This window comes from Myotis davidii, unplaced genomic scaffold (genome assembly GCF_000327345.1).
Source record: "Myotis davidii unplaced genomic scaffold, ASM32734v1 scaffold987, whole genome shotgun sequence".
Classification (NCBI taxonomy): Eukaryota; Metazoa; Chordata; class Mammalia; order Chiroptera; family Vespertilionidae; genus Myotis; species Myotis davidii.
Genome location: NW_006297901.1, coordinates 483,052 through 504,297, shown reverse-complemented (window position 1 = coordinate 504,297; position 21,246 = coordinate 483,052). Strand labels below are relative to the sequence as shown.

The 21,246-nt window shown below is 48.8% G+C and overlaps 1 protein-coding gene and 1 long non-coding RNA gene across 3 annotated transcripts in view; one reads left to right on the top strand and one right to left on the bottom strand.

The window, feature by feature from the left end:
• Positions 1-452: 452 nt before the first annotated feature.
• MOB3B (MOB kinase activator 3B) overlaps positions 453-21,246 on the bottom strand; it is a 204,614-nt gene continuing 183,820 nt past the window's right edge. For both annotated transcript variants that reach the window (XM_006773729.2, XM_006773730.2), the window contains exon 4: positions 453-1,824. In XM_006773729.2, coding sequence (XP_006773792.1) covers positions 1,795-1,824 — 30 coding nt within the window. In that variant the 3' untranslated portion in view covers positions 453-1,794. The remainder of the gene's footprint in view (positions 1,825-21,246) is intronic.
• Positions 17,227-20,280, top strand: LOC107184668. The gene is made up of 4 exons (XR_001515562.1): positions 17,227-17,259; positions 17,817-17,906; positions 18,542-18,561; positions 19,908-20,280. It is a non-coding gene; the product is annotated as an uncharacterized LOC107184668 (long non-coding RNA).

Here is a 21,246-nt window from a genome sequence, read left to right as displayed (position 1 = left end):
AATGCAGTCCATTTTCAATGCAAAGCCCCGTGGTTGTCCCAGGTCCGGGCTTCTGAGCTCCTCCAGGTCCCGCTCTGTCCCAGCGCGCACCCCACGGCACTTGCTGTGGGTGGTCCTGCAGGGGCTCTTGTTCCTGTTTCTCTGGGTCTCTAGGACAGTCAGGTGTTCTTTCAGCCCCACATGAAGCTGAAACTTCTCTGCCTGTCTTGTCCCCTCAAACATAAAAGGGCAGTGAGTTTTGCTGGCCAGAGCACAACCACACGGAGAGAGGTAGCAGCATTTGGATTCCATGAGACAACTTCGACGAGAAGCAAAGTAAGGGCTGGGTTGGGAATGCAGAATGCCACCGAGCCCAGACCCTCAGCCCTTTCTTAGTCTGGACGAAGAACGAGTTCATGCTCTTAGGCTCTTGTAGCTTTAATATGTTATGTATAATGAAACAGAAATCAGAGTTGCTCAGTTATTCTTTAATCGGTACTACATTACAATGCACTAATACATTCGTTTCTACTTCCCTCCACCAACGGCTGTTTTGCCATATCCAAAGGCTCATTGGAAGTGTAGTTACCACCTCGTCACAGGCGTCCGCGGCCTCCACCGCGTGGTGAATGAATCAGGGAAGTGACACTCACCTGGGTTTCAACAGGCAGGAAGTAGCCCAGAGTGGGCATCCTGTCTACTGGAATGGAAAACTTGGGGAGGATGGGAGAAGGAAGTGCGCTGCAGCTCCACGGTTACCTTGGCAACTGTGGCACAATCATTGGGGCAGAAGTTAATTTCAGGCCATCATGTAATACAGCAGAGGCGGGAGAGGGTGGAGGACGAGGAAGCGGGCATTGGCTGGGTTCAGAAGCTCAGAGGGCCATCCAGGAAGGTTACAAGGCCGTGCCCGGGAGTCTGAGCTCCATGCACCAATAGCCAATTATACTTTTGTTTTTTTTCACTGAAATTTGGTATTACGCAACGACAGCCATGACCACCCTCCCCCCACCCCCCCAATGAAGAACAAACACGGCACTAATCTGGCTCAGGGCTTCTGCTGACCATCCCTGGTCATTTATAACTCCTTCCCTCCCTCTCTTCTGGGAAACAGGACCCAACATGTTAAGTGGAAAGAATGGCGTGGTTATAAAAACACATTCGGTTCAGGGTGAACTGGTGTCTAGAAACCAGGCTCTTCCCTGTAGGTAAGTGTGCAGACCCCGCCGGGGGCAGGGGACAGCCCCCCGCGGAGTGTCCCTGATAGGATGCCTGTTAGGGAACCGGTGTGGATGCTGCTGGGGCCTGGCGTCTCCAGCTCCACAGCCCTGCGCACAGTCAGGCCACGGGAGCAGGGCGGGAGCTTGCAGGGACCGAAGGGGAGGAAGGCTTGTTTTAGACAGACTCGCAGGGCACCCAGAGATCCAAATGCACTCGGGACTTAGAACACACAGACGGAAAAGTCGGCCGGCGGACAAGACAGAGGAGGGAAAGCACACACCGTGTCTCAGTCTCACAGCCCGAATCCGGCCCAGCGCGGGCCCAGGCAGGGCTGCGGGGCTCGGGCTTGGAGGCTTCCTGCGGACAGGGGTGGGTCCTTCTCTCGTGCAGCGGGTGGCCATTCCGCAGGGCGAGGCTAGCAGCACTCAGGGTTAAGACGCACAAGTGAGGGGCGTGTCTGTCGGGAGTCACCTCAGTGTCCCCCTCTCTGGCTCCTGGAAGTCCGAGCGCCATCTCAGCCAGGTCTCCTCCCGCCCACCTGGGCCTCCAGGAGCGAGCAGCTGCCCTCTCTCTTCCGCAGGGTAGGGTGGGGCGCTAGTGACACATCCGGCTGGTCATCTCCTTCTGAAAAGCAAGGAGAAGGGCGGTTAGGGAACTGAAGGCATTGCGGTGGCTTGTGGGAGGGTCTGACATACCCCTGTGACCTCTGGAGCCTTTGAGCAAGATGCTGCAAGCATGGCCATGAATAAGGCTTGGCTTGCAGATGGCTTCTGTTTCATTTTTGTTTGTTTGTTTGTTTTAATCAAAGCATCTTAAAAAACACAACTAACTGGCTGAAAATCCAGGTTGCTTGCTTTTTCTGAAATATTGCAAGACCCTTTAACGCCAGCTGCTGTGGAGAGCGGCTACAGTGTTTGGACAGGTTCAAGCCTCAGACTAATGGGAGGGCACAGTCCTTCCATGGCCACGTGCAAGTCCCAGCTTGGAGGGCAGGGTCCTCCCAGCACAATTATAGCCAACAGCTGTAGTTGAAAGCTTGAACCTATGGTCCAAACACGTGGCCCCACGTGCCTGAGTGATGTGGGCTTGATAGAGTTCAGGTGCATGTAACTGAGAAGATTCAAAACCCACGAGAACGTTGTAACAATGTAACCACACCCTTACTTTGCCTCGTGGAATCTGGCTATAAAATAAAGACACGGCTTGCAGTCCGTGGCACTGTCGCTAGCTCTCCATCAGAGAGGACAGCGTCCCACCCTGACCCAGCTTTCATTCTCTTGTCTGTCTTTTCTCCATCCTTCCCCGCCCCCTCTCAGGCTCACCGAACCCGACTGAGCTGGCTCGGCACAAGTTGCCCCTTCAGAGGCAGGACATGCTTTCCAGGTTACCCCGGGCCCCGCCACTCCCACTGGTCTCGCCATCAGGAACCAAGTACCACGTACGGATGGATAGGATCGTTGGATTTATGCTGCTGTGTTTCTTGGAGAATAATTTCTCTTTACCTAAGTTTCCATCAAAGATTGAAAACATGAAGCACAGTCTAAGTGGGTATAAGTCAAGAAAAGCAGGAGGGAAGACATTTCTTACTGGAAATGCAGACTATACTAATGGGTCTGACATGCAGCCAACCACCTTGCCTTTTACCCACCTACCGCCCGGCTGGCTCTCGTGGGCATGTTCAGGGGCTAAAGGTGCCACCCGTTCTCAGTCTCTGGGCCTCTGCACAGGCTGAGCCTCTCGTCTGTGCCTGCTCCTACCACATCCTGCCCTCTTTCCTTGGCTATTCGCCATAATTTTTCCCAATCAGCAAGAGCAATTCACTGCCTGGCACACCTTCCTACACTCCCTCCCACCCCACTGTGAAGCTAGCCACTCCCCCCGCTTGTGCCCACCTGGAGTCCTGCATGCAATGAGCTGGTCCATACTCTGTGTGTGTGCACGGACTATGGGCCTTCGCCAGTGTGAGCGACTGTCAGGAAAAAGAAACTCTCATTCGATCACACATGTGCTTCCACCATGTGTCCCTCACTTTGCGCAGTGCCTGGCACAGGGCGGCGGCTCCTCTTTCCTCATCCAGGGCCCGGAAGGCAGGCTGCAATGAGCCCTGCCCTGTGCAGCATTTGGCCGGACACGTTCAATGTCATTTCTAGTAGATGAATGAGCTGCGTCCAAGTCCCACCTGCTGCAGAACTGATGCCAGAGGCTGCACCCCTTGCACACTGGCCCTGGGTGACCCCAGCCTAGAAAATAGGAGTAAAAGGAGCCTGAGCATGGGTGTGTCCAGGTGCTCAGAGACTCTTGGAAAACATAACAATGTGTTGGTTAAAGAAATAACAGAACATACTAGTACAGAGAAGAATTTAGCACCTCTAGAAGATTATTAAATGCATGCAAGTATGTACAGATACATAAACTGAATAATTAATGAGCATCTATTTAGGCCTATTACTTGTACTATGTAGCAGGTGCCTGGGAGATGAGGTTGCTGTTTGCAAGGAGTTATACTCTATCTTGGAGAAAGAGCTATAGATCACAAGCTAAAATATAATAACATTCCCTGGCCAGTGTGGCTCAGTTGGTTGGAGCATTGTCCCGTACACTGAAAGGTTGTGGGTTTAATTCCAGGTCAGGGTACATACCCAGATTTCAGGTTTGATCTCTGGTTTGGGGTGTGTGCAGGAGGCAACCAATTGATGTTTCTTCCTCTCCCTCTCCCTTTCTCTTCTTTTCTTGCTAAAATCAATGGGGCATCTCCCCAGGTGAGGACTTAAACAATAAAAAAAAATTCAATGACATACATGCAAATATTTAGAGGAAGGGAGGCCATGAGGCATGGTGGAACTGAATTCACCCACATTTACAATTTTTAAAAATATGTTCTTATTGGTTTTTAGAGAGAGAGGGAGAGGGTGAGATAGAAACATCAATGAGAAACATCGATCGGCTGCCTTCTGCACGCCCACACTGGGGATTGAGCCCACAACCCAGGCATATGACCTGACCAGGAATTGAACTGGCCACCTCTTTCACCCACATTTAGATCCCACTTCTGCACTCACTACCCTTGTGTGACCTCTCTGTGCCTTTGGGTCTTGGCTGAAATGCCCCTTTTTAGGGTGCCTTCTCTAACCTCCGAGACAGCCCCACCTCTACCCTGCGGTGCCCATATTACATCATGTAACCCTTCCCCTAACCCTGTGAAGTGAGACTGCCACCCCTTTGGACTGAGGCGCAAACAGGCTCAGAGACTGAGAGCAATTTATCAAAACCACACAGGAAGTGGCAGGGGTGGGATTCGAACTCAGGGCTGAGTGCAAAGGCCAGACGTTCCTATGAATATGCATTCAGATGATACTGATTTAATACTGACATATATATAGTAATCACGGATGGCCGAAGTCATTCGTGAATTTTCAAAATGCCAGAGATGTATTTTCATCACCCAGACTCATGCCTCTTTGAATTACAGGTGCAATAAATACTCAAACACTTTCGTCACTAAAGACTGCAGGCACTAGAAGTAGGGAAACAAACAACAAGAACAACAAAGTGGAAGAGGGAACTGTCTGAGAGCGCACAGGGGGCTTATCCGAAGCCCTTGAGCTAGTCTGTGAAAAGCCAGGACCGGTGCCTCCTCACACACCCTGCAGCCCCAAATGCAGGAGAGAAGCTGCCCCTGGGATGTCTCCTGACATCCTTAGAGAGACAGAGCGCTTGCAACAGCAGATCAGAAACTCCAGGAAGGCAGGCTCAGTTGGATGCACCCTTCAAAAGCCTTCAAAGCTGTATTCTAGCACTTCCCCACGGGGTGGCGCACAAGGAGCTGGTTAAGAAACAATGGATTCTGTGGGGGAAACCCCACACCCCAAACTGTCCAGGATAGGGATCCACAGCTTTCCTCCTCATCAAAGCCCTCCCGCAGGCCCTGGCAGGATCAGCGCACTCCTTCCTCCGGAGGACAGCGGCCTCAACCACTCCTGCCAGGTGCTCTCTGCGGACGCCTTTGCCAGTGCAGGAGCCCTGGGCATTGGGGAGTATCAGGGCATGCTGCTGAAGAACTCCACAGGGCGCTGACAAGGCTTCTGCCGCAGTTATGAGCATTTTCAGAGGAATATTTATAAGGACTGCATTTGGCCTGTACTTGAAGATTTTTTAAAGCACTAGGTTTTTTTTTAAAATAAATTTATTTATTTTGTTAATCCTCACCCAAGGATATTTTCCCATTGATTTTTAGAGAGAGTGCAAGGGAGCGGGAGGGACAGAGAGAAACATCTGCTAGGTGTACATCTATTGGTTGCCTCCCACACGCGCCCCCATTAGGGCCAGGGATCGAGCCTGCAACCCAGTTATGTGCCCATGACTGGAATCAAACCTGAGACCCTTCAGTCCAAGGGCCAGTGCTCTGTCCATGAAGCCAAACCAGCTAGGGCTGATGCACTAGATTAAAAAAAAAAAATCTATCCTTAAGGAAAGAGGAAAGCTGGGTTTGGGTTCTCCTCATTCAGTAACACTTGCTTTCAGGTAAGGGAGCATTGATTCCACCAAGTCCCTGGTTCCCCACTATCAACAGGAGCAATTTCCTACTCCACCCCCTGGCAAGCAACGCAGTTTATAACAGGGACCTCCCCTGCCTTTCACCTCCTATTGAGTGGAACCCCACCCACTCCCACACCCCCTGGAGTCCTCCCTGGCCTCCAACAGGCTATGGCCTATCAAGGTTTTCAGTAGTTTCTCATAGGCTACTTGTTCTGGGAGAAGCTTTCTGCTCTCCCAACCTGGCAAACTTGACACCCTTCAAGATTCAACTGTCAGCTCCCAGGAGGGTTCCCGGCCCCTTCCTGGGCTCCCCATCACTGCTTGCACGCTCCCGTCACACCCCTCTCCACCAGCGGTGGGCTTCAGCGTCCATTTTCCCCTGAAACTGAGAAGAACTTTAAAACCTTGTTGTATATGAGAGTATGATGTGGGATATGTTGGTCCTCACATAACAGTATATATGGTTTGATCCAATTATTTTGGGAAAAAGTACAAGCAAAATATGAGCACAACATAACTGGATCAAACCATATGTACGGTAATTAGTATAATTTTGATTCATTCCCACAGGACGGCTACTGCTGGGCTGCCTGTTGACATTTTTTATTTGATCCTCTAAGGGAGCGGAGGCCAGGGCCCTGGCTGAGGAGTCGGGGGTTGCATGTTTAGGAAGTTCTTGCCGCACACGTGTTGAAAATCGCTGCACTACGTCACACGTTTCAGTAACCTAGTTTTTACATGAAACAGAGACAGATAATTGATGTCTACTGGGTGTCCGTTATTGTGCTAGCAAGCAATTTTAGCAACATTAGAAATTATAAAATAAACTCCAAAAACAATAACAAAAGTAAAGAATCGTAGACTCTGCTAAAGCTGGGAGAACACAGATATTATCTAGTCCAACCTCTTCATTTCAGAGGCGTGAAAACTCAGACCAAGAGAGCCAGTGACCTGCCTGAGGTGGCATGACTACATAATGGCAGAAACACTCTACCCTTCAGGTTCATTTGAGAAAAACAAGAGTGTGAACAAGTCTTTTTTAGAGCTGGCTCAGTGAGCTCAGGTAAAATCCCTCTCCCACCAGGCTTCCCCTCAAGCTACACTCCTTCAGTGGCTGTCCACAGTCTGCAAACCGAGTCCCACCCTTAGCATACAATGCTCTTCTCAGCTACTCAGCCTCAGATCCCAACTCTCCCCAACTCTCCTCTCCTGCCCCGGTGGTTCTCAGCCTTCCTAATGCCGCGACCCTTTAATACAGTTCCTCATGTTGTGGTGACCTCCAACCATAAAATTATTTTCGTTGCTACTTCATAACTGTAATTTTGCTACTGTTATGAACCGTAATGTAAATATCTGATATATGTCAGGGGTCCTCAAACTATGGCCCACGGGCCACATGCAAATACAAATATTGTATTTGTCCCCGTTTTGTTTTTTTACTTCAAAATAAGATATGTGCAGTGTGCATAGGAATTTGTTCATAGTTTGTTTTTTAAACTATAGTCCGGCCCTCCAACGGTCTGAGGGACAGTGAACTGGCCCCCTGTTTAAAAAGTTTGAGGACCCCTGTTATATGTGTTTTCCGGTGCTCGCAACCCACAGGTTGAGAACCGCTGTCAGCAATCCCCGTATATATGCTTGCATTTACTCCTGGCTTCCCAACTCTCTCCCAACTCTGCATCCTTCAAGGTTCTTGCTCAGTGCTGCCTCCTGGACAACCTCTCTTACCCCCACCTCGCCGCCTCCCCGCCGCATCCCCCTGAAGTGGCAGGCCTTCCTCTTCTGGTTTCCCTGCGATCCTCGATCACTTCCTGGTTCCAGCACGCGAGTGCTCTGGGGGAGATGAACCACATCTTGTTTCTATTTGGATTCGGGTGCAAAAGCTCTGACACACTCAGGGGCTTAAAAACATTTGTTAAGGAGACTAAATCCAACGGAGAACAAAATTATGAGGTCGATAGACCCAGTGAGATGAGAGGTGGAGGGAAATCTGCACTGAGGACCTACTCTGTCCTCATGAGGCACCTGCTCTGAGGCACTTGCATTTCTTTTGTGAACTTCTTTCTCAGGACGCTACAAACCACACTTTGCTTTTTCTAATTTGCAGAGGAGGACACGGAGGCTCAGAGAATGCAAGGAACTTGCCTAACTTCACACAGCTAGCAAGTGAAAGAGTAAGGAATAAGGATTAGCACCCATATTTGGTTGACCAGAGAACAAAAATAAACAAAAAAAAACATACTGTTTCCATTACTCTGCGGGGGGCTGGAATAAAAGGAAAAGAGGGAGGGAGGCCTTTGTTTTTCTAGTGCTTTAACCTGTATTAGGACTAGCAGAGTTCCAGAGAATGAGAGCCCTTCTGAACTTCTGAGAAAAAGACTTTTATGTAAATGAGACCCTCCCCCATCAGCCACCAGGAGAAAAACGAATGGCTTAAAACTGGGCAGTTTGAAGCACTCAACCTAATGGTAGGTTTGGCCCTAAGAGGGAAGTGAATTGCCTCTCAGCTATGAGCACACACACACATACACTTTCCCCACTAAGGGCTCTTTGTCAACACATTTTAAAGGTAATATGTTAAGGTGACTGCTGCTGAAAAGACAAAGGAGAAACGGTGAGTCACCAGAAAAGGCAGTCAGGCTGGTGCTCTTTCCACAAAGTGCTTCCTTGCCCACCTGCTCAGCCACAGCCCTGGCCCCAGCAGGAGCTTGGCCATGCCTCCCCTGGAATCAGCCACCAGTCTCCGCCCTGACAGAGACTTGGGAAGGTCCCTTTGAAATGCTGCAAGAACCACCGGGACATTTCTGCTGGGGTTGGGTTTGGGATGTGGGTAACACCAAAGCCGTATTATGGGGAAGACTTTCACTCCTGACAGCAAAGTTAGGCCCCCTGTGTGTGGGGGGAGGGGAGGGAGGGGAGAGATGCCCAGGTCAGAAAGATGGTTCCTGTGTACCTTTCATCCTATAAATTCCATTTCTTCACAGGCTTTAAAACCACCAATTTGTATCTGCATTCTCCATTTGTTTCTTTTGTTATTGGCTACGTTTTCCCTTCCCTAACATTGTGTGGATTGAACATGTTGACATGAGAAATTCCATTTCTCTCAGGAGTCTTCCCCCCTTCCGTCCTCCATCCAAACAACGGTGCTGGTGACGTCATTGCCAAGATTTCATCAGAACCAGCCAATCCCCTCGCTTCTCCAGGGTCCTCGGCCCCTGCCCACACCCGTCTCCCTGAGGCCATATTCCACGCTGGGGGTCAAGCAGGTATTGGGCTATTTCCTTACCGAGATCTAACTCACTGGTAGCAAAAGCAAGTCCCTTTGAAACTGTCAGGTCGGTACGAATCACTCCAAGATATGCCTCAGTGGTATGTGGCTTGTTGTGAGCTAAAGGCCACTTTAGCTTCAGGCTCATGAGGAACTTCTGCCCCTCCCTTAGCTTCCTAGAAGAACTTGAATTAGGGGCCTTGTCCAATATGAAGAGATTATCAGCAATAACCCCTTCTGACCTATCTATCTATAGGGCAGGACAAACTTCTAATTACTAAACAGCTCTCTTCTTAGCATCCTGCAATGACCCTCTGAAGCCTTCCAGGCACTGCACCTCATCCCTAGCTCAGGATGTCTTATGCACCCATGTTTCCTTTCTGTTTTTGAACCTCTCATGCATGCGGGGTCTCTAATTCATGTGTGGGGGGTTCCCTAACACCTATATTTAATTAAATTTGGCCTTTTCCTCTTGCTAATCTGTCTCATGACTATTTGATCATTAGACCAGCCAAAAGAACCTTTAGTTTCTTCCTCCCCCACAATGAGAAGCAGAAAAAAATGCAAGTTGACCTTAGCAAGGGATGACGCAATAGTTAAACCACGTGGTAATTCCTGAGTGCAGACATGGGCAAGGTTCAGTGAGGTTTCTTTGAGCATCAGACACTATGAGCAGCATGACCATCCTGGTGTCAAGAATTCCAGGAATAGATCAAACCCGCACCTTGGGTATATGCCCTTGACCAGGCGGGACCCTTCAGTCCATAGGCTGATGCTGTATCCACCGAGCCAAACCAGTTAGGGCTTATGGTGATTTTGATTTGAATTTCTCTGATGGTTGGAGACATTGAGGATCCTCTCATGTACCTGTTGGCCATCTGTATGTCTTCTTTGGGAAAATGTCTATTCAGATGCTCTACCCATTTTAAAATCAGTTGTTTACTTTTGCAATGGAGTTATGTGAATTCTCTATGTATTTTGGATATTAGCCTCTTATCAGATATATGCATAGCAGATGTATTCCCCATTCAGGAGGTTGCCTTTCATTTTGTTTGCTGTGCAGAAACTTCTTAGTTTGATGTAGTCCTACTTGTTTATTTTGCTTTTGCTGTCAGATTTAAAAAAAAATTATTGTCATGAAAAAAAAAAGAATTCCAGGAATGGGCAGGTGTGGTTTTAGGAGCAATAGATGTGGAAGCAGAGGTGACATTGTCTTAAGGTATTTGATAAGAATCAAAATCAGCTGTTGTCTCCAAACCCTTCATCTGAAGGACTCAGAATGTCCTGTGACACCAGGCTGCCTACTGACTCCAAGGTCTACCCTCTCTAATCCCTGCTGGTATCAACCCAGCAGCTGGGGAGGAGCTGCTGGAAGCCAGAGGCATCAAACTTGTGCCTACTCATCTCCACCTCCCAGCAGATAAAGTCCCAGCAAGTTCCAGGAGCTGCAAGCATCTCAGGACCGCCTCCCTCCCTCCAGCCTCGCACATGCCTTCCTTGTTTGCTTCTGTATCTGCGCTTTGTTCTGCAGGGAGAGTCCCATTCCCTTCCCCGGCCCGGAACACGCTTGTCCATCCATCCATGCCCTGCTGACGCATCTCTGAGGTTACACGCTGCAGAGAGCGAGACAGTGATTCAGAAAAAGGAAAAGTCTCGGCCCCAGGGCCTGTCAGACAGCTAGCTGTCCCTCAGACAGGGGGGCGGTTCTGCTCTGAGGGGCAGGATCCCCCTTTAAGAGGCAGCCCCAGAAAAACAGCAGGCTGCCCGCTGCAGGGAAATCCCTGGAAGAAGAGCGAAAAATTGAAAGAAAAACAAGCAAATACTAATCATCCCACCTGCCCTTGGGCACAGGGGGCCTGGGTGTCAGGACCACAGCTGTCCACCTGCGGTCAGAGCTCCCTCCATGTGTCGTTTCTCCTCTCGCTTCCTAGAATCCAAGCAGCCTCATGTGCCAGAGAAGGTAACATTGGTCCTTCCCAAATGCCTTGACAATTCCCGGGGAAGGACCCCCACCCCGCTCCCCTGGTTAAGCAAGTAGTTGCAGGGGCTGGGCACCGGGCATGACTTTCTCAGGAGCCCTCACTCCACCCACAGTGAAGGCCCAGAGAGGACGGCTCTGCCTTGGCCTGTAGCAGGGCCACTCAGTGCCTTCTCCAGGGGTGCGAGCCCAGTTCCCCTCCTCCACTGGACCTCACCTTTCCCAGCTGGCTCCTGGCCCTGCGGAAGGTCGCAGCTCCCAGCTCCCTGAGTCCACCTCGGAGACTGTGTCCTGCTCGCCCCCAGGGCTCAGAGCACTTTGTTCCTGTCCTCAGAGCCTTTGAAGCAAGGAGGATGCGGCTCCAGCCCAGGGCAGGTGCCCAGAGCAGGGGTCAGGGGCAGGGCCTACACATGGTTTTTAGAACGATTTTTCTTAACGTAGTTGCATCTGCTCAATGGGAATTGGGAGAACGAATTCTGGTAGGAGACTGACACCAGCCACTTTGAATGAATTTTGGAGCAAGGCTTTAGACAGATAAATAACTTGGTGAATGGATGAATGAATGAGTGTCAGGTCACACAAATGGAATAAGGAAGATGGGGCAGTGGCATAAAGCCTTAAGTAATCAACAAAAGTGTGCTGTGCTCCCGCCCACCACTCTTGCACTTTCCCCATGTGCCAGGCACTGTGCTCACCGCTGAACATCCATTATCTCACCCAGTCCTCCCAGCTGCCTATATCCTGAGGGGCTCAGTCCTCATTTTACAGATGAAACACCTGAGGTTAAGCACCCTGGTCAAAGGTTAGGGTAGTCAAGGTTGGAACGTGACGCCCCGTCTTCCTAACGAGTGCCCTGGCGTCGTGCCCACGGGATCTTCATTCATGCCCGCAGGTGCTTTCGGCTCAGCCTCTGAGTCAGCGGCCGCACGAAGCTGGCGCTGGCCAGGGGAGCAGGGACCGGCTGGGGAACCAACCACTCGTGGGCAGCCACAGCTGGGGCTGCTGTCTTTCCTTGCCAGCATCCCACAGTCTGAATTCCTATGAGGCAGGCAGGGCAGCCAAACTACAAACATTTTAAAAAATTCCTCCCAAATTAAAGGACATGTGGGAGCCAACCAGCACACAGGAATTAAAAATGTCCTTTCTGCTTTCTGTTAGGGATGTGGGTGGCAAACGAGCCAAAAGGAATAAAAATAGAAGCCTGGCCGGCTGGCCCTTCCTCTTCGGGAAAAACCAGTATTTATTTGATTAATTCTGTTCCTAAACAGCAGCCCACATTGCTGACCTGGAGGGCGCGCCCCGACGGGGTGTGTGAACCTGTGCACATACTTGCACGCCCCGAGTACATGTACACGTCTGTAGGGATGGATAAACACCCAGACCTGCCACCCACGGAGAATATTTACTCAGGCGATATACGAGTCACACTGCTCTTCTTTCCCCAGATCCTGCAAGCATTAAAAATAAGCCGCTCTGTGTAAACATACTCAGTTTCTTGATTTACATTGGTTCCTGTAAAGGCAGATTTGCACATTTTTGAAGCTCTCTCATCTAACCTCGCCACGCACCATGAAAACCAGAGCCTGAATCGGAGCGTTTCACCGTCACTGCATTTCTCAAGCTCTCCTCCCCGAAGCCCCACAGTCCCCCGTCGGTGCTTTGTAACATCCTGACTTACGCTGCAGACCTATCTGTGCGTCTGCCCCAATGCCAGCCTTCTCGCTGGGGCTCTGTTAGCTCCTGCCCATGGCAGTGCGGGAGTCCACCTGACTTCTGCTCAAAGGGATGTGCCTGTATGACAGCGGGCGCAGACCCAGCCCTAGGGTGGCAGCTGCTCCTCCCTCCTCCTTCCTCGCTCTGCCGGCCCATCTCCCCTGCCTCCCTCCTTCTCACAGCCCACACTTGTCAGCACAGCTGGATTGGTTTCTGGCAGATGCTCCTCATGCCCTTGTCCAGGGGTGAGCGTGGGTGACTGAACGCACCATTTCCCTTAGCAAGATGTAACCTATTTGAACATGGCCGGGGCCCCCAGTCGGGTTGCCCAGCTCTTGGAAGACTAGATGTGGGAGGACAGGGTACGGAATTCTGCCGTTTGCCCAGGTCACCTGGCCGGTGAAGCGGAGGTCCACTCTAGGTCAGGCTGCAGGCACACACTTTTATTTATTCTGAAAGCTTAATGGATCCAACTCTTAATGACATTCAAGAAATCCTGAAGCAGCCTGATTCGTTATTTGGGTAAGCCATGAACTTTCAGGGCACGGGGCCCTGGAGGAAGAATTTACCTCCCTCGGGAAGACAAAGAATTCCATAGAAACCGGTCAGCCTGGCTGAACTCACCACAGCACAGAGCTGGCCATCGCTCAATAAGACCTCTATTGTGTATCTGACGAAAATACACGGAGCTTTTTCTTCCTCGGCGAGCCTGTAATTTAGGAAGTTTTGGTAGTTTCTTTCTTAGCAGTCTCATGCCTTTGATGGGAGCAAAGGATTATATTGATGGAGTATGCAGACATGAAGCAAACTGAACTTGCATTTTGGTAAAATAAGTTCTACTGCTAGGAGTTTGGCTGCCACCAATTGAAACCTGTTCCCAGGTGGGAGAGAAACCGAGCCTCCCCAGAGCTGTAGGGGCGATGACCGTTTTGTGTCCCACTCTGTCAGTGACGGCACCTCCCGGGTGGTCCTTCTCCTTCTCCGATGGAGGAACTGGAATGTGCAGAGCTGAGTGACTTACCCAAGCTTACTACCTGGCGGAGAGAGAATGTGAACCAAGATCTGTCATTCAGATCTTGTCAACGGGCCTTGGAATCTGTATTTCCTTTTGCGTCAGGGACCTCAAAATTGCAGCCCACGGACCCACGTTCAGTCCCACATGATCCGTATGGCTCATAAGTTACGAATGACCTTTACATTTTTAAATTGTTGAAAAAACATCAAAGGAAGAGTCATATATATCATTACACATGAATGCTAGATGACATTCAAATTTCAAGTTCATTTAAATAAAGTCGTATCACAGACACACCCATTTGTTGGTCTTGTGTACTGCTGCTTCCCCAGTTCAATGGCGGAACTGAGCAGTTGACTGAGACCATGAATGGCCCACAAGCCATAGCATTTAGCATGTGAATCTTTACAGAAAACATGTGTTAAGCCCGCTCTGCAGCCTGCAGACACCATGAGAGGTGTGACTCTGTAGGCCTAGAGCCCTGTGGTTATAAACGGGTCCCCACGCTGCCTTTCCAAAATCGCCCTGACCATGAACAGGCCAACATTTCTCCTATCTTTGGAGAGCAGTGATGCTGCATCAGAAAGAAAACACGTGTAAAACAAGAACGGAGGAAACTGCCTGCATCCCTTCAAACTACACTTTGGTGGCTTTCAGAATGCAGAGGAGGCAAGCCCTTCTTTCTCACACTCAGAGTCCCAATTAAAGAGCCACAAAGACAATATGAGTTTTACATAAAGGGGATGTTTCATAGGACTACAGCATTGTTTACCTGCTAGGGCTCCTTCCTCACTCTTTATTGATATTTTGTTTTGAAGCTGCAATTTTGGACTTTTTAGCAATAGAGATAGAGGTCGTTATGTGCTGTGTTGCAACCATGTGTTTTGCTCTCAACAGTAGAGGGAATTTGTCCAGTGTATTGACAGTGGGCAGCAGCCCTGCTTCAGTCGAAGAGGAATAAGAGCAGGTTTGCTTTTCATTTATGTACTTTTTGTTGCCCGTTTCCAACTGCACATCCTAATGACTGGACTCGCATAGGAAAACAAAAATTAAAAATAACAATCGTGCTTAGTGGTGAGGAGTTCTGGAGGTGGATGGTGGTAATAGTTGCACAACCATGTGAGTTTGCTTAATGCCTGCTTAATGCACTGTACACTGACAGACAGGATGGTAAATTTTGTGTTATATGTGTTTTACCACAATTTAAAGTAAAATTTAAGAAAACAACAACAATAAAGGCCCCATAAATATCAATTTTGGAAAAAACAATCTCAAAAGCTTCAAGGAAGAAGATTTTTACATATAATTCCATTAACAAAATAAAAAACTGAAACTCTCAGAGAACGGATTCTGAGAGATATGAAGCTTTATCAGGAATAAATGAGCATCCATGTGTGTGTTTGTTCACATGTGTGTGCGTGTGCTTATGCATGTGTTTTCCAGAAGATATTCATGTCCACTTAATTACTTCCCTCTGTTAACACTATCAATATTGGAAATAAAATGCTTATATGAATTCCTCCATTTAGAATAATCTCTCTTTTTTTTAAATAAGGCAAGTATTTTTTTATATATATTTATTTTTATTGATTTCTTACAGAGAGGAAGAGAGAGGGATAGAGAGTTAGAAACATCGATCAGCTGCTTCCTGCACACCTCCTAGTGGGGATGTGCCCGCAACCAAGGTACATGACCTTGACCAGAATCGAACCTGGGACCCTTCAGTCCACAGGCCGACGCTCTATCCACTGAGCCAAACCGGTTAGGGCTAGAATAATCTCTTTTAATGCAAAATATCAAGCATCCTTGCAGCAGCAACAGAAACCAAAATAAAAAGTAACTATGTCTGAGAACCTCTTGTAACTAACATCTTACACCCGCGACAGCAAAGACAGAGCCCACATCCAGTGAGCGCCTATCAGGTTTTTCTGTAGCACACGTTCAAAGGCTGTTGTCAACACCAGGGTAAGAGAAAGCTCTGAAAAAAGAGGAAACCACAATCGAAACCTTATATTATAAATGGAATGTAGAGATGAGAGGGCCTGCCAGTCTTAATGAAAACCCTTCCTCTACAATCATTAGCTCGTAAAACTGAAACCAGCATGTGCTGGATGTGGGCAAATGTCTTATTTGACTCCTGTCCGCTTTGCCAATGTTTTTCGAAGGTGAAGAAGATGCAGTCCCGCGAGTGGAGGCTGGGAGAACGCCGGCACCGTGTGCCAGTGCCCCAGAGCAGGGGTGGGGTGTGGCGGGGTCTCTGAAGGCTCCACTGTTCGGGGTGAGCAATACAATAACAACAGCTGCTTGCGGTCCAGGCCGGGCAGCGACAGGGTCAGCAATCTCAATGCCAACTGGCGATGACACTGGTCGTGTCACGTGAAAGCAGTGACAAAGGGACAGATGTGCTCTGTGTCTCCTGGTGCCTGCAGCAGTCCTGCCACTGCAGACCAGTGAGGGGCACAGGGCAGCATGGTGTGGGGCCCACCTCGATTCCATCACATGGCCCCTGTCTTGTCTGCTTCGTACAAACCCTGTACATCCCCCAACACACACACATGCTCCACAGATGTTCTGGGCTTTCACGAGGAGGAAAAACTCTACAAATAACACTTGAAGCTCAGAAACTGTGGATGTGCTGCCAGGTTGTAACGGGCCAGACTCTCTGCTGCCTACCTCAGGCTCCATGTAAGGCGGGAGTGCAAAAACGATGGCCCTGAGGCCAAGTGCAAACCTAGAAAGAGTTTGTTAGGCCATTGATTTAAAAATAAAATAAAATAGCCCTGGCCGGGTGGCTCAGTTGGAGCATCGTCCTGTACACCAAAAGGCGGCGGGTTTGATACCTGGTCAGGGCACATAGCTAGGTTTCGGGTTTGATCCTCAGTTGGGGCACATAGGAGAGGCAACAGATCTTTCTCTCTCTCCTTCTCTCCCTTCCTCTCTCTCTAAAATAAATAAAAATTAAAATAAAACAAAAATCATCGGCTCTCATCAGTTGTCATCATTTATAGTTCTGGGGAGCTCACCTAGAATGTTAGACCTCCAGTTTCCTTTGCTTTGGAAACCCGGGTCTCTACTCCCCCAATGAGCTGGGGTTGCAATGGTGGCTGCCCCCAGCTTCCTCTTTCCCACCACCTCCTTGCTAACGCATTGCTGCTAGAATGCCGGCCTCATAGGCTTTGAGTTTGGGTCTTCTGATCTCCAGATATTCAACTTTCTGAGGCAAGGGTCATCCTTTCAGTTGCCCAGAATTTAGCATGAGCTCCTACTCACTGCCAACTCATTTGAGTTCCTCAGAAATGCACATTGCATGGGCTCAGATAGCGGATGGACTTGGCACGGCCTCACACCCAGATGCTGTTAAGGGAGGGCCGGGACCTTGGGGATCATCTGGCTACTGGAGATCATCAGGACCCATCTGACTGATCCACCTCAAATGGACTTCCCCGGCAGAGGCCAGTCAGACGGGGCTTGGGAGTCAGACTGCATGCGTTGCCTCCTGCCTCCTTGCTAAAGTATTCACCTCATAGAACTGTGTGCGCATTAAATGAGGTAATACTTAAACAAATTTCTTATAGCATCTATAGTCCACGGTCCAGAGATGATCCATAGCTTTACTCAAAAATGTCCCTCTTATGTCCTCAGAAGCTGGACATATGAAATTTAAAAAGTACATCATTATTACAGACCATGTAAAGTTCTTCTGTGCCCGAATAGTTTAATAAGACATACATTTCTACCATAAACCTCTGTTCTAAATAATATACTATAGAGATACAGGAAGAGAGGGGACAGTGACAGCTAAGTCACTCTGGATCCACAACATGGCAGAATGAACAGAAATCTAAACCTTCCCTAATCCGTGGATTTACAACTTACTTTAGGGGCAGAAACCATTTCTTTAGCGTAATCCTGCCTGGAAGCCACTGAGGAGAGAAATGGGACAGCTTTGGTTGAAGTGGAGGTGAGGTCCCCAAACTGGGCTCAGGCCCCACGCAGAACAGTCACAGCAGCTGTTGCTAGGGACCGACCACAAGTCTTGGCAATAGCCTGTCATTTTATTAGTACCAGCAGGAGAATTAAGACCGTTCCTATCGCTGTATTGATAGAAAGGCTCATGCTAAGACCAAGATGGGCCAGTGACTGTATCCCCAGCACTGAGCCAAGTGCCTGGAGCCCTGGGCCCCAGCAGCACCCAGGTAGGCGTGATGGGGGCTCTAACCTGGGTGAAGCCTCAGCTTGAAGAGGTGAGCTATGTGTGGGGGGAGGGAGGGAGAGGGGAGGTGGGGGGAAGGGGGCAGGCAGTTGGAGGATGGTGATACTCTGCCAGCAGGGGGTGACAAAGACCATTATGGTTTAGACAAGGTACTAAGTATAGGATTGATTCTGAAGGTAGGCTAAACTGGGGGAAGTAAGCCTGGGCTTAAGCAAACAAAAGTAGTTGGGCTAGATGCCATCAAAAATCCAAGATGGAAGGGCTACTCTTCGAGCCAGGCATCTTGTTGAACTCAGTTCTTAGAAATTTGGGAGTAGTTGATATGAGTTTCAGAGTGTGATGCCTGAATTGCCTGCATCAAAAATACCTGGGAGCTTATTAAAAATGCAAATTCAGTCCTGGCCGGTGTTGCTCAATGGTGAGATGTATCAGCTGGCGCACTGAAGGGTCTCAAGTTCCATTCCTGGTCAAGGGCACATCCCTGGGTTGCAGGTTTGACCCCCCCCAGCTATGGTCGGGGCATGTTTGGGAGGCAATCAATTGATGTGTCTCTCTCACATTGATGTTTCTCTCTCTATCTCTCCCCCTTCCTCCTTCCCTTCTACTCTCTTTGACAAGCAATGGAAAAACATCCTCAGGTAAGAATTAACAACAACAACAACAAAAATGCAGATTCATGAGCCCCATTCTAGATCTGCTGACTCGGAATTTCCAGTAAGAGAGCCCATGCATTTACATCCTTCACAAGTTCCCCAGATATTCTGTGCAGGAAGAAGTCTGAGGAGCACCACACGCAGTCTCACTGGGGTTCCCCCCACCGGTGTCACACTTGAGCTTTGGTTGGAGATTCTGATTGAATAGGTTTGAACACATCTGGCAGGCAGGCAGTATCTGGGAGGAGACCTGAGAACTGAGATAGTTCCTGAGCTCTCCCCAGGTGATGTGCAGTGGAATGACTTACAACCATTCATAACTGACTGCGGAGTTGAGGGAAAGCCACCTGTCTCTCTGGTATGAATTCCTTTGGTTGATAACCTGCTGAAAGTGAAGATATCCTAATTAGACCTTAGAGTTCCTTGCCACTCCCCTTTTCAGTGTGTCTCATTAACCACCCAGGCAGCAGGAGGACAAAAGTTTTCCACAAAGACCTGTCAAGACATTCTTGGGAATACTGAGGTTGGTTGTAAAATAACTTGGATGCATTCACCAGGGTTGCTTTAAAAATAAAGTTCATTGAGGTATATTTTCTCATCAAATGTATGGTTTGATGAGTTTTGACAGGTACATGTTTCCATGAAACCACTGCAGTTAGGATAGGAAACATTTCTGTCATCTCTGAAAACTCCCTCTCGCCCCTTTGCAGCCAGGCCCCCACCCCCACCCTGGGCCCAGGCAACCACCGATATGCTTTCTGATGCTTTGAATTCACTTAGACTGCTCTAGAACTTGATATAAATGGGATCCAACAGTGTGTACTTTTTGGGTCTGGTTTCTTTGGCTCTGCACAATGTTTTTAAAATTTATTCCTAACATGAATTATTAGTGAATTATATTGCTCAGGGTATGACTTCGGCAGAAGGAGTAGGTTTCCGGGGTGATCAAGGGCGGGTTCCTGTGAATTGAAAGGGAAGTGAGAAGGTGGAGAGGATTGGCCAGGTGCCTTCTTTGGGAGCTTGGCTGGGAAGGGGAAGAAGTGATCACTCTGAGTGCTGGGAGTTTTCCCTGAGGCAGGTGATTTCTGGAGCAATGAGCACTTTGGGAAGGGCTGACCTGAGCTGCAGGATGTAAGAAGTGACAGAAGAAAGGGAAGTGCAGGGATGAAAGACAAACTGTACTAGGCAGACAGGCATGAGCAGTGAAGGAATGATGGGCCAAGTGCATATGGTCGCCAGGGCATAGAACCCTGGGTGCCTAGCAACAGGCAAAACTACAAGCCCTTGCAGTACAACTCCCTTCAGCATTAACCCCTGGAGATGACATCTAGGCTTCAGCTGTGTTTCATCTCCAGGCCCAGAGAAGCAGCAAAATCAGACAGAGGGACGCCATGGCTGACGTCAGGACGAGCTGTAGTGCTTAATGACCCCCTGACCTAGCATCGACCAGTCAAGAGGAGACCATGACCCTGAAAGGACACACCTGGAAAGCTGATAAAGATTCCACTGGGATCCCCCCCTGAGACCTCCAGATAAACACGCTTAGGATGGAGGACCCAGCTTCATCTCTGGAGCACACCCTAACCTTTCCTTCCTCTTTCATCTCTCTCTCTCTCTCTCTCTCTCTCTCTCTCTCCTATAACTCATTTCCTGAGCCCATTTTCCCCCCTATGGCTGTCTTCTTCTACTCCTGTGACTTCCTAAATAAACTCACTCTTATAATTCTAGTCTTGGCTCTGAATTCTTTCTTAGCCAGAGAGAGCTCCAGAACTGAGGTTGATGAACTGAGGTCTAAGACCTGTTGCCATTTTTCTCTGTTAACAAAATATCACCAGTCAGGTTTTTGTTTGTCTGTTGTAGTTTAAAAGTATGTCCAAAAATTATCGGATATTCCTCTCTTCAAGAGATAGAGCTTCATTCCCTGCCCCCTAAGTGTGGGGTGGACTTAGTGACTCGTGTCTAAGGAACAGAAAATGGAGGTGGATGGTGTATCACTTCTGACATCATTCCATGAAGATGCTGTCGCTTGTATCTTAGTTGCCTTCTTTGGGATCAGGGAAGACCTAACACGGTGGAGAATGAGGTCCTCTCTGGAGAGGGGGTGATTAAGCTGAGATTTTCAAGACTTAGGAGGACGTGGAGGTGGAGAGACTGCATGTACTATGGCCTGGAGGTGAGAGGACATGGCCCATTAAAGAACTCCATGAAGTCTCTTTGGAGTAATCTACATTTCACTTTCACCCAGATCTACCTGTATGCATTTATTTTTTATTTAGTGGTGCAGTTGCACTCAGATTCACAATGTAATAGGGATCTGTGTGCACTAATCTCCTGGAACTAATAATAATTAATACAAAGTTCTAGTACAAAATCTGGCCGAACTGGCTTTGTTGGTAGCTTGTATATCTGATCTTTATGTCTGAAATTATTCCATGGGAAGAGGTGTTCTTAGGTGACAACACAAGTCCCTAGGTTAGGGACTGCCTCTAACCTCATCCTCATGCTTTGATTGTGGTGGGACAGGTGGGTGGTGGGAGAAGATATACTGCTGTATTTTAATGAGGAAAACCTTTTCACTTTTCACAGTCCCCAAGTTAATACTCATTTGACATCTTTTGGAGCCAAAGAATCTACTCTTATCTGGCCAGGAAATTTCAACTAATCAAGACC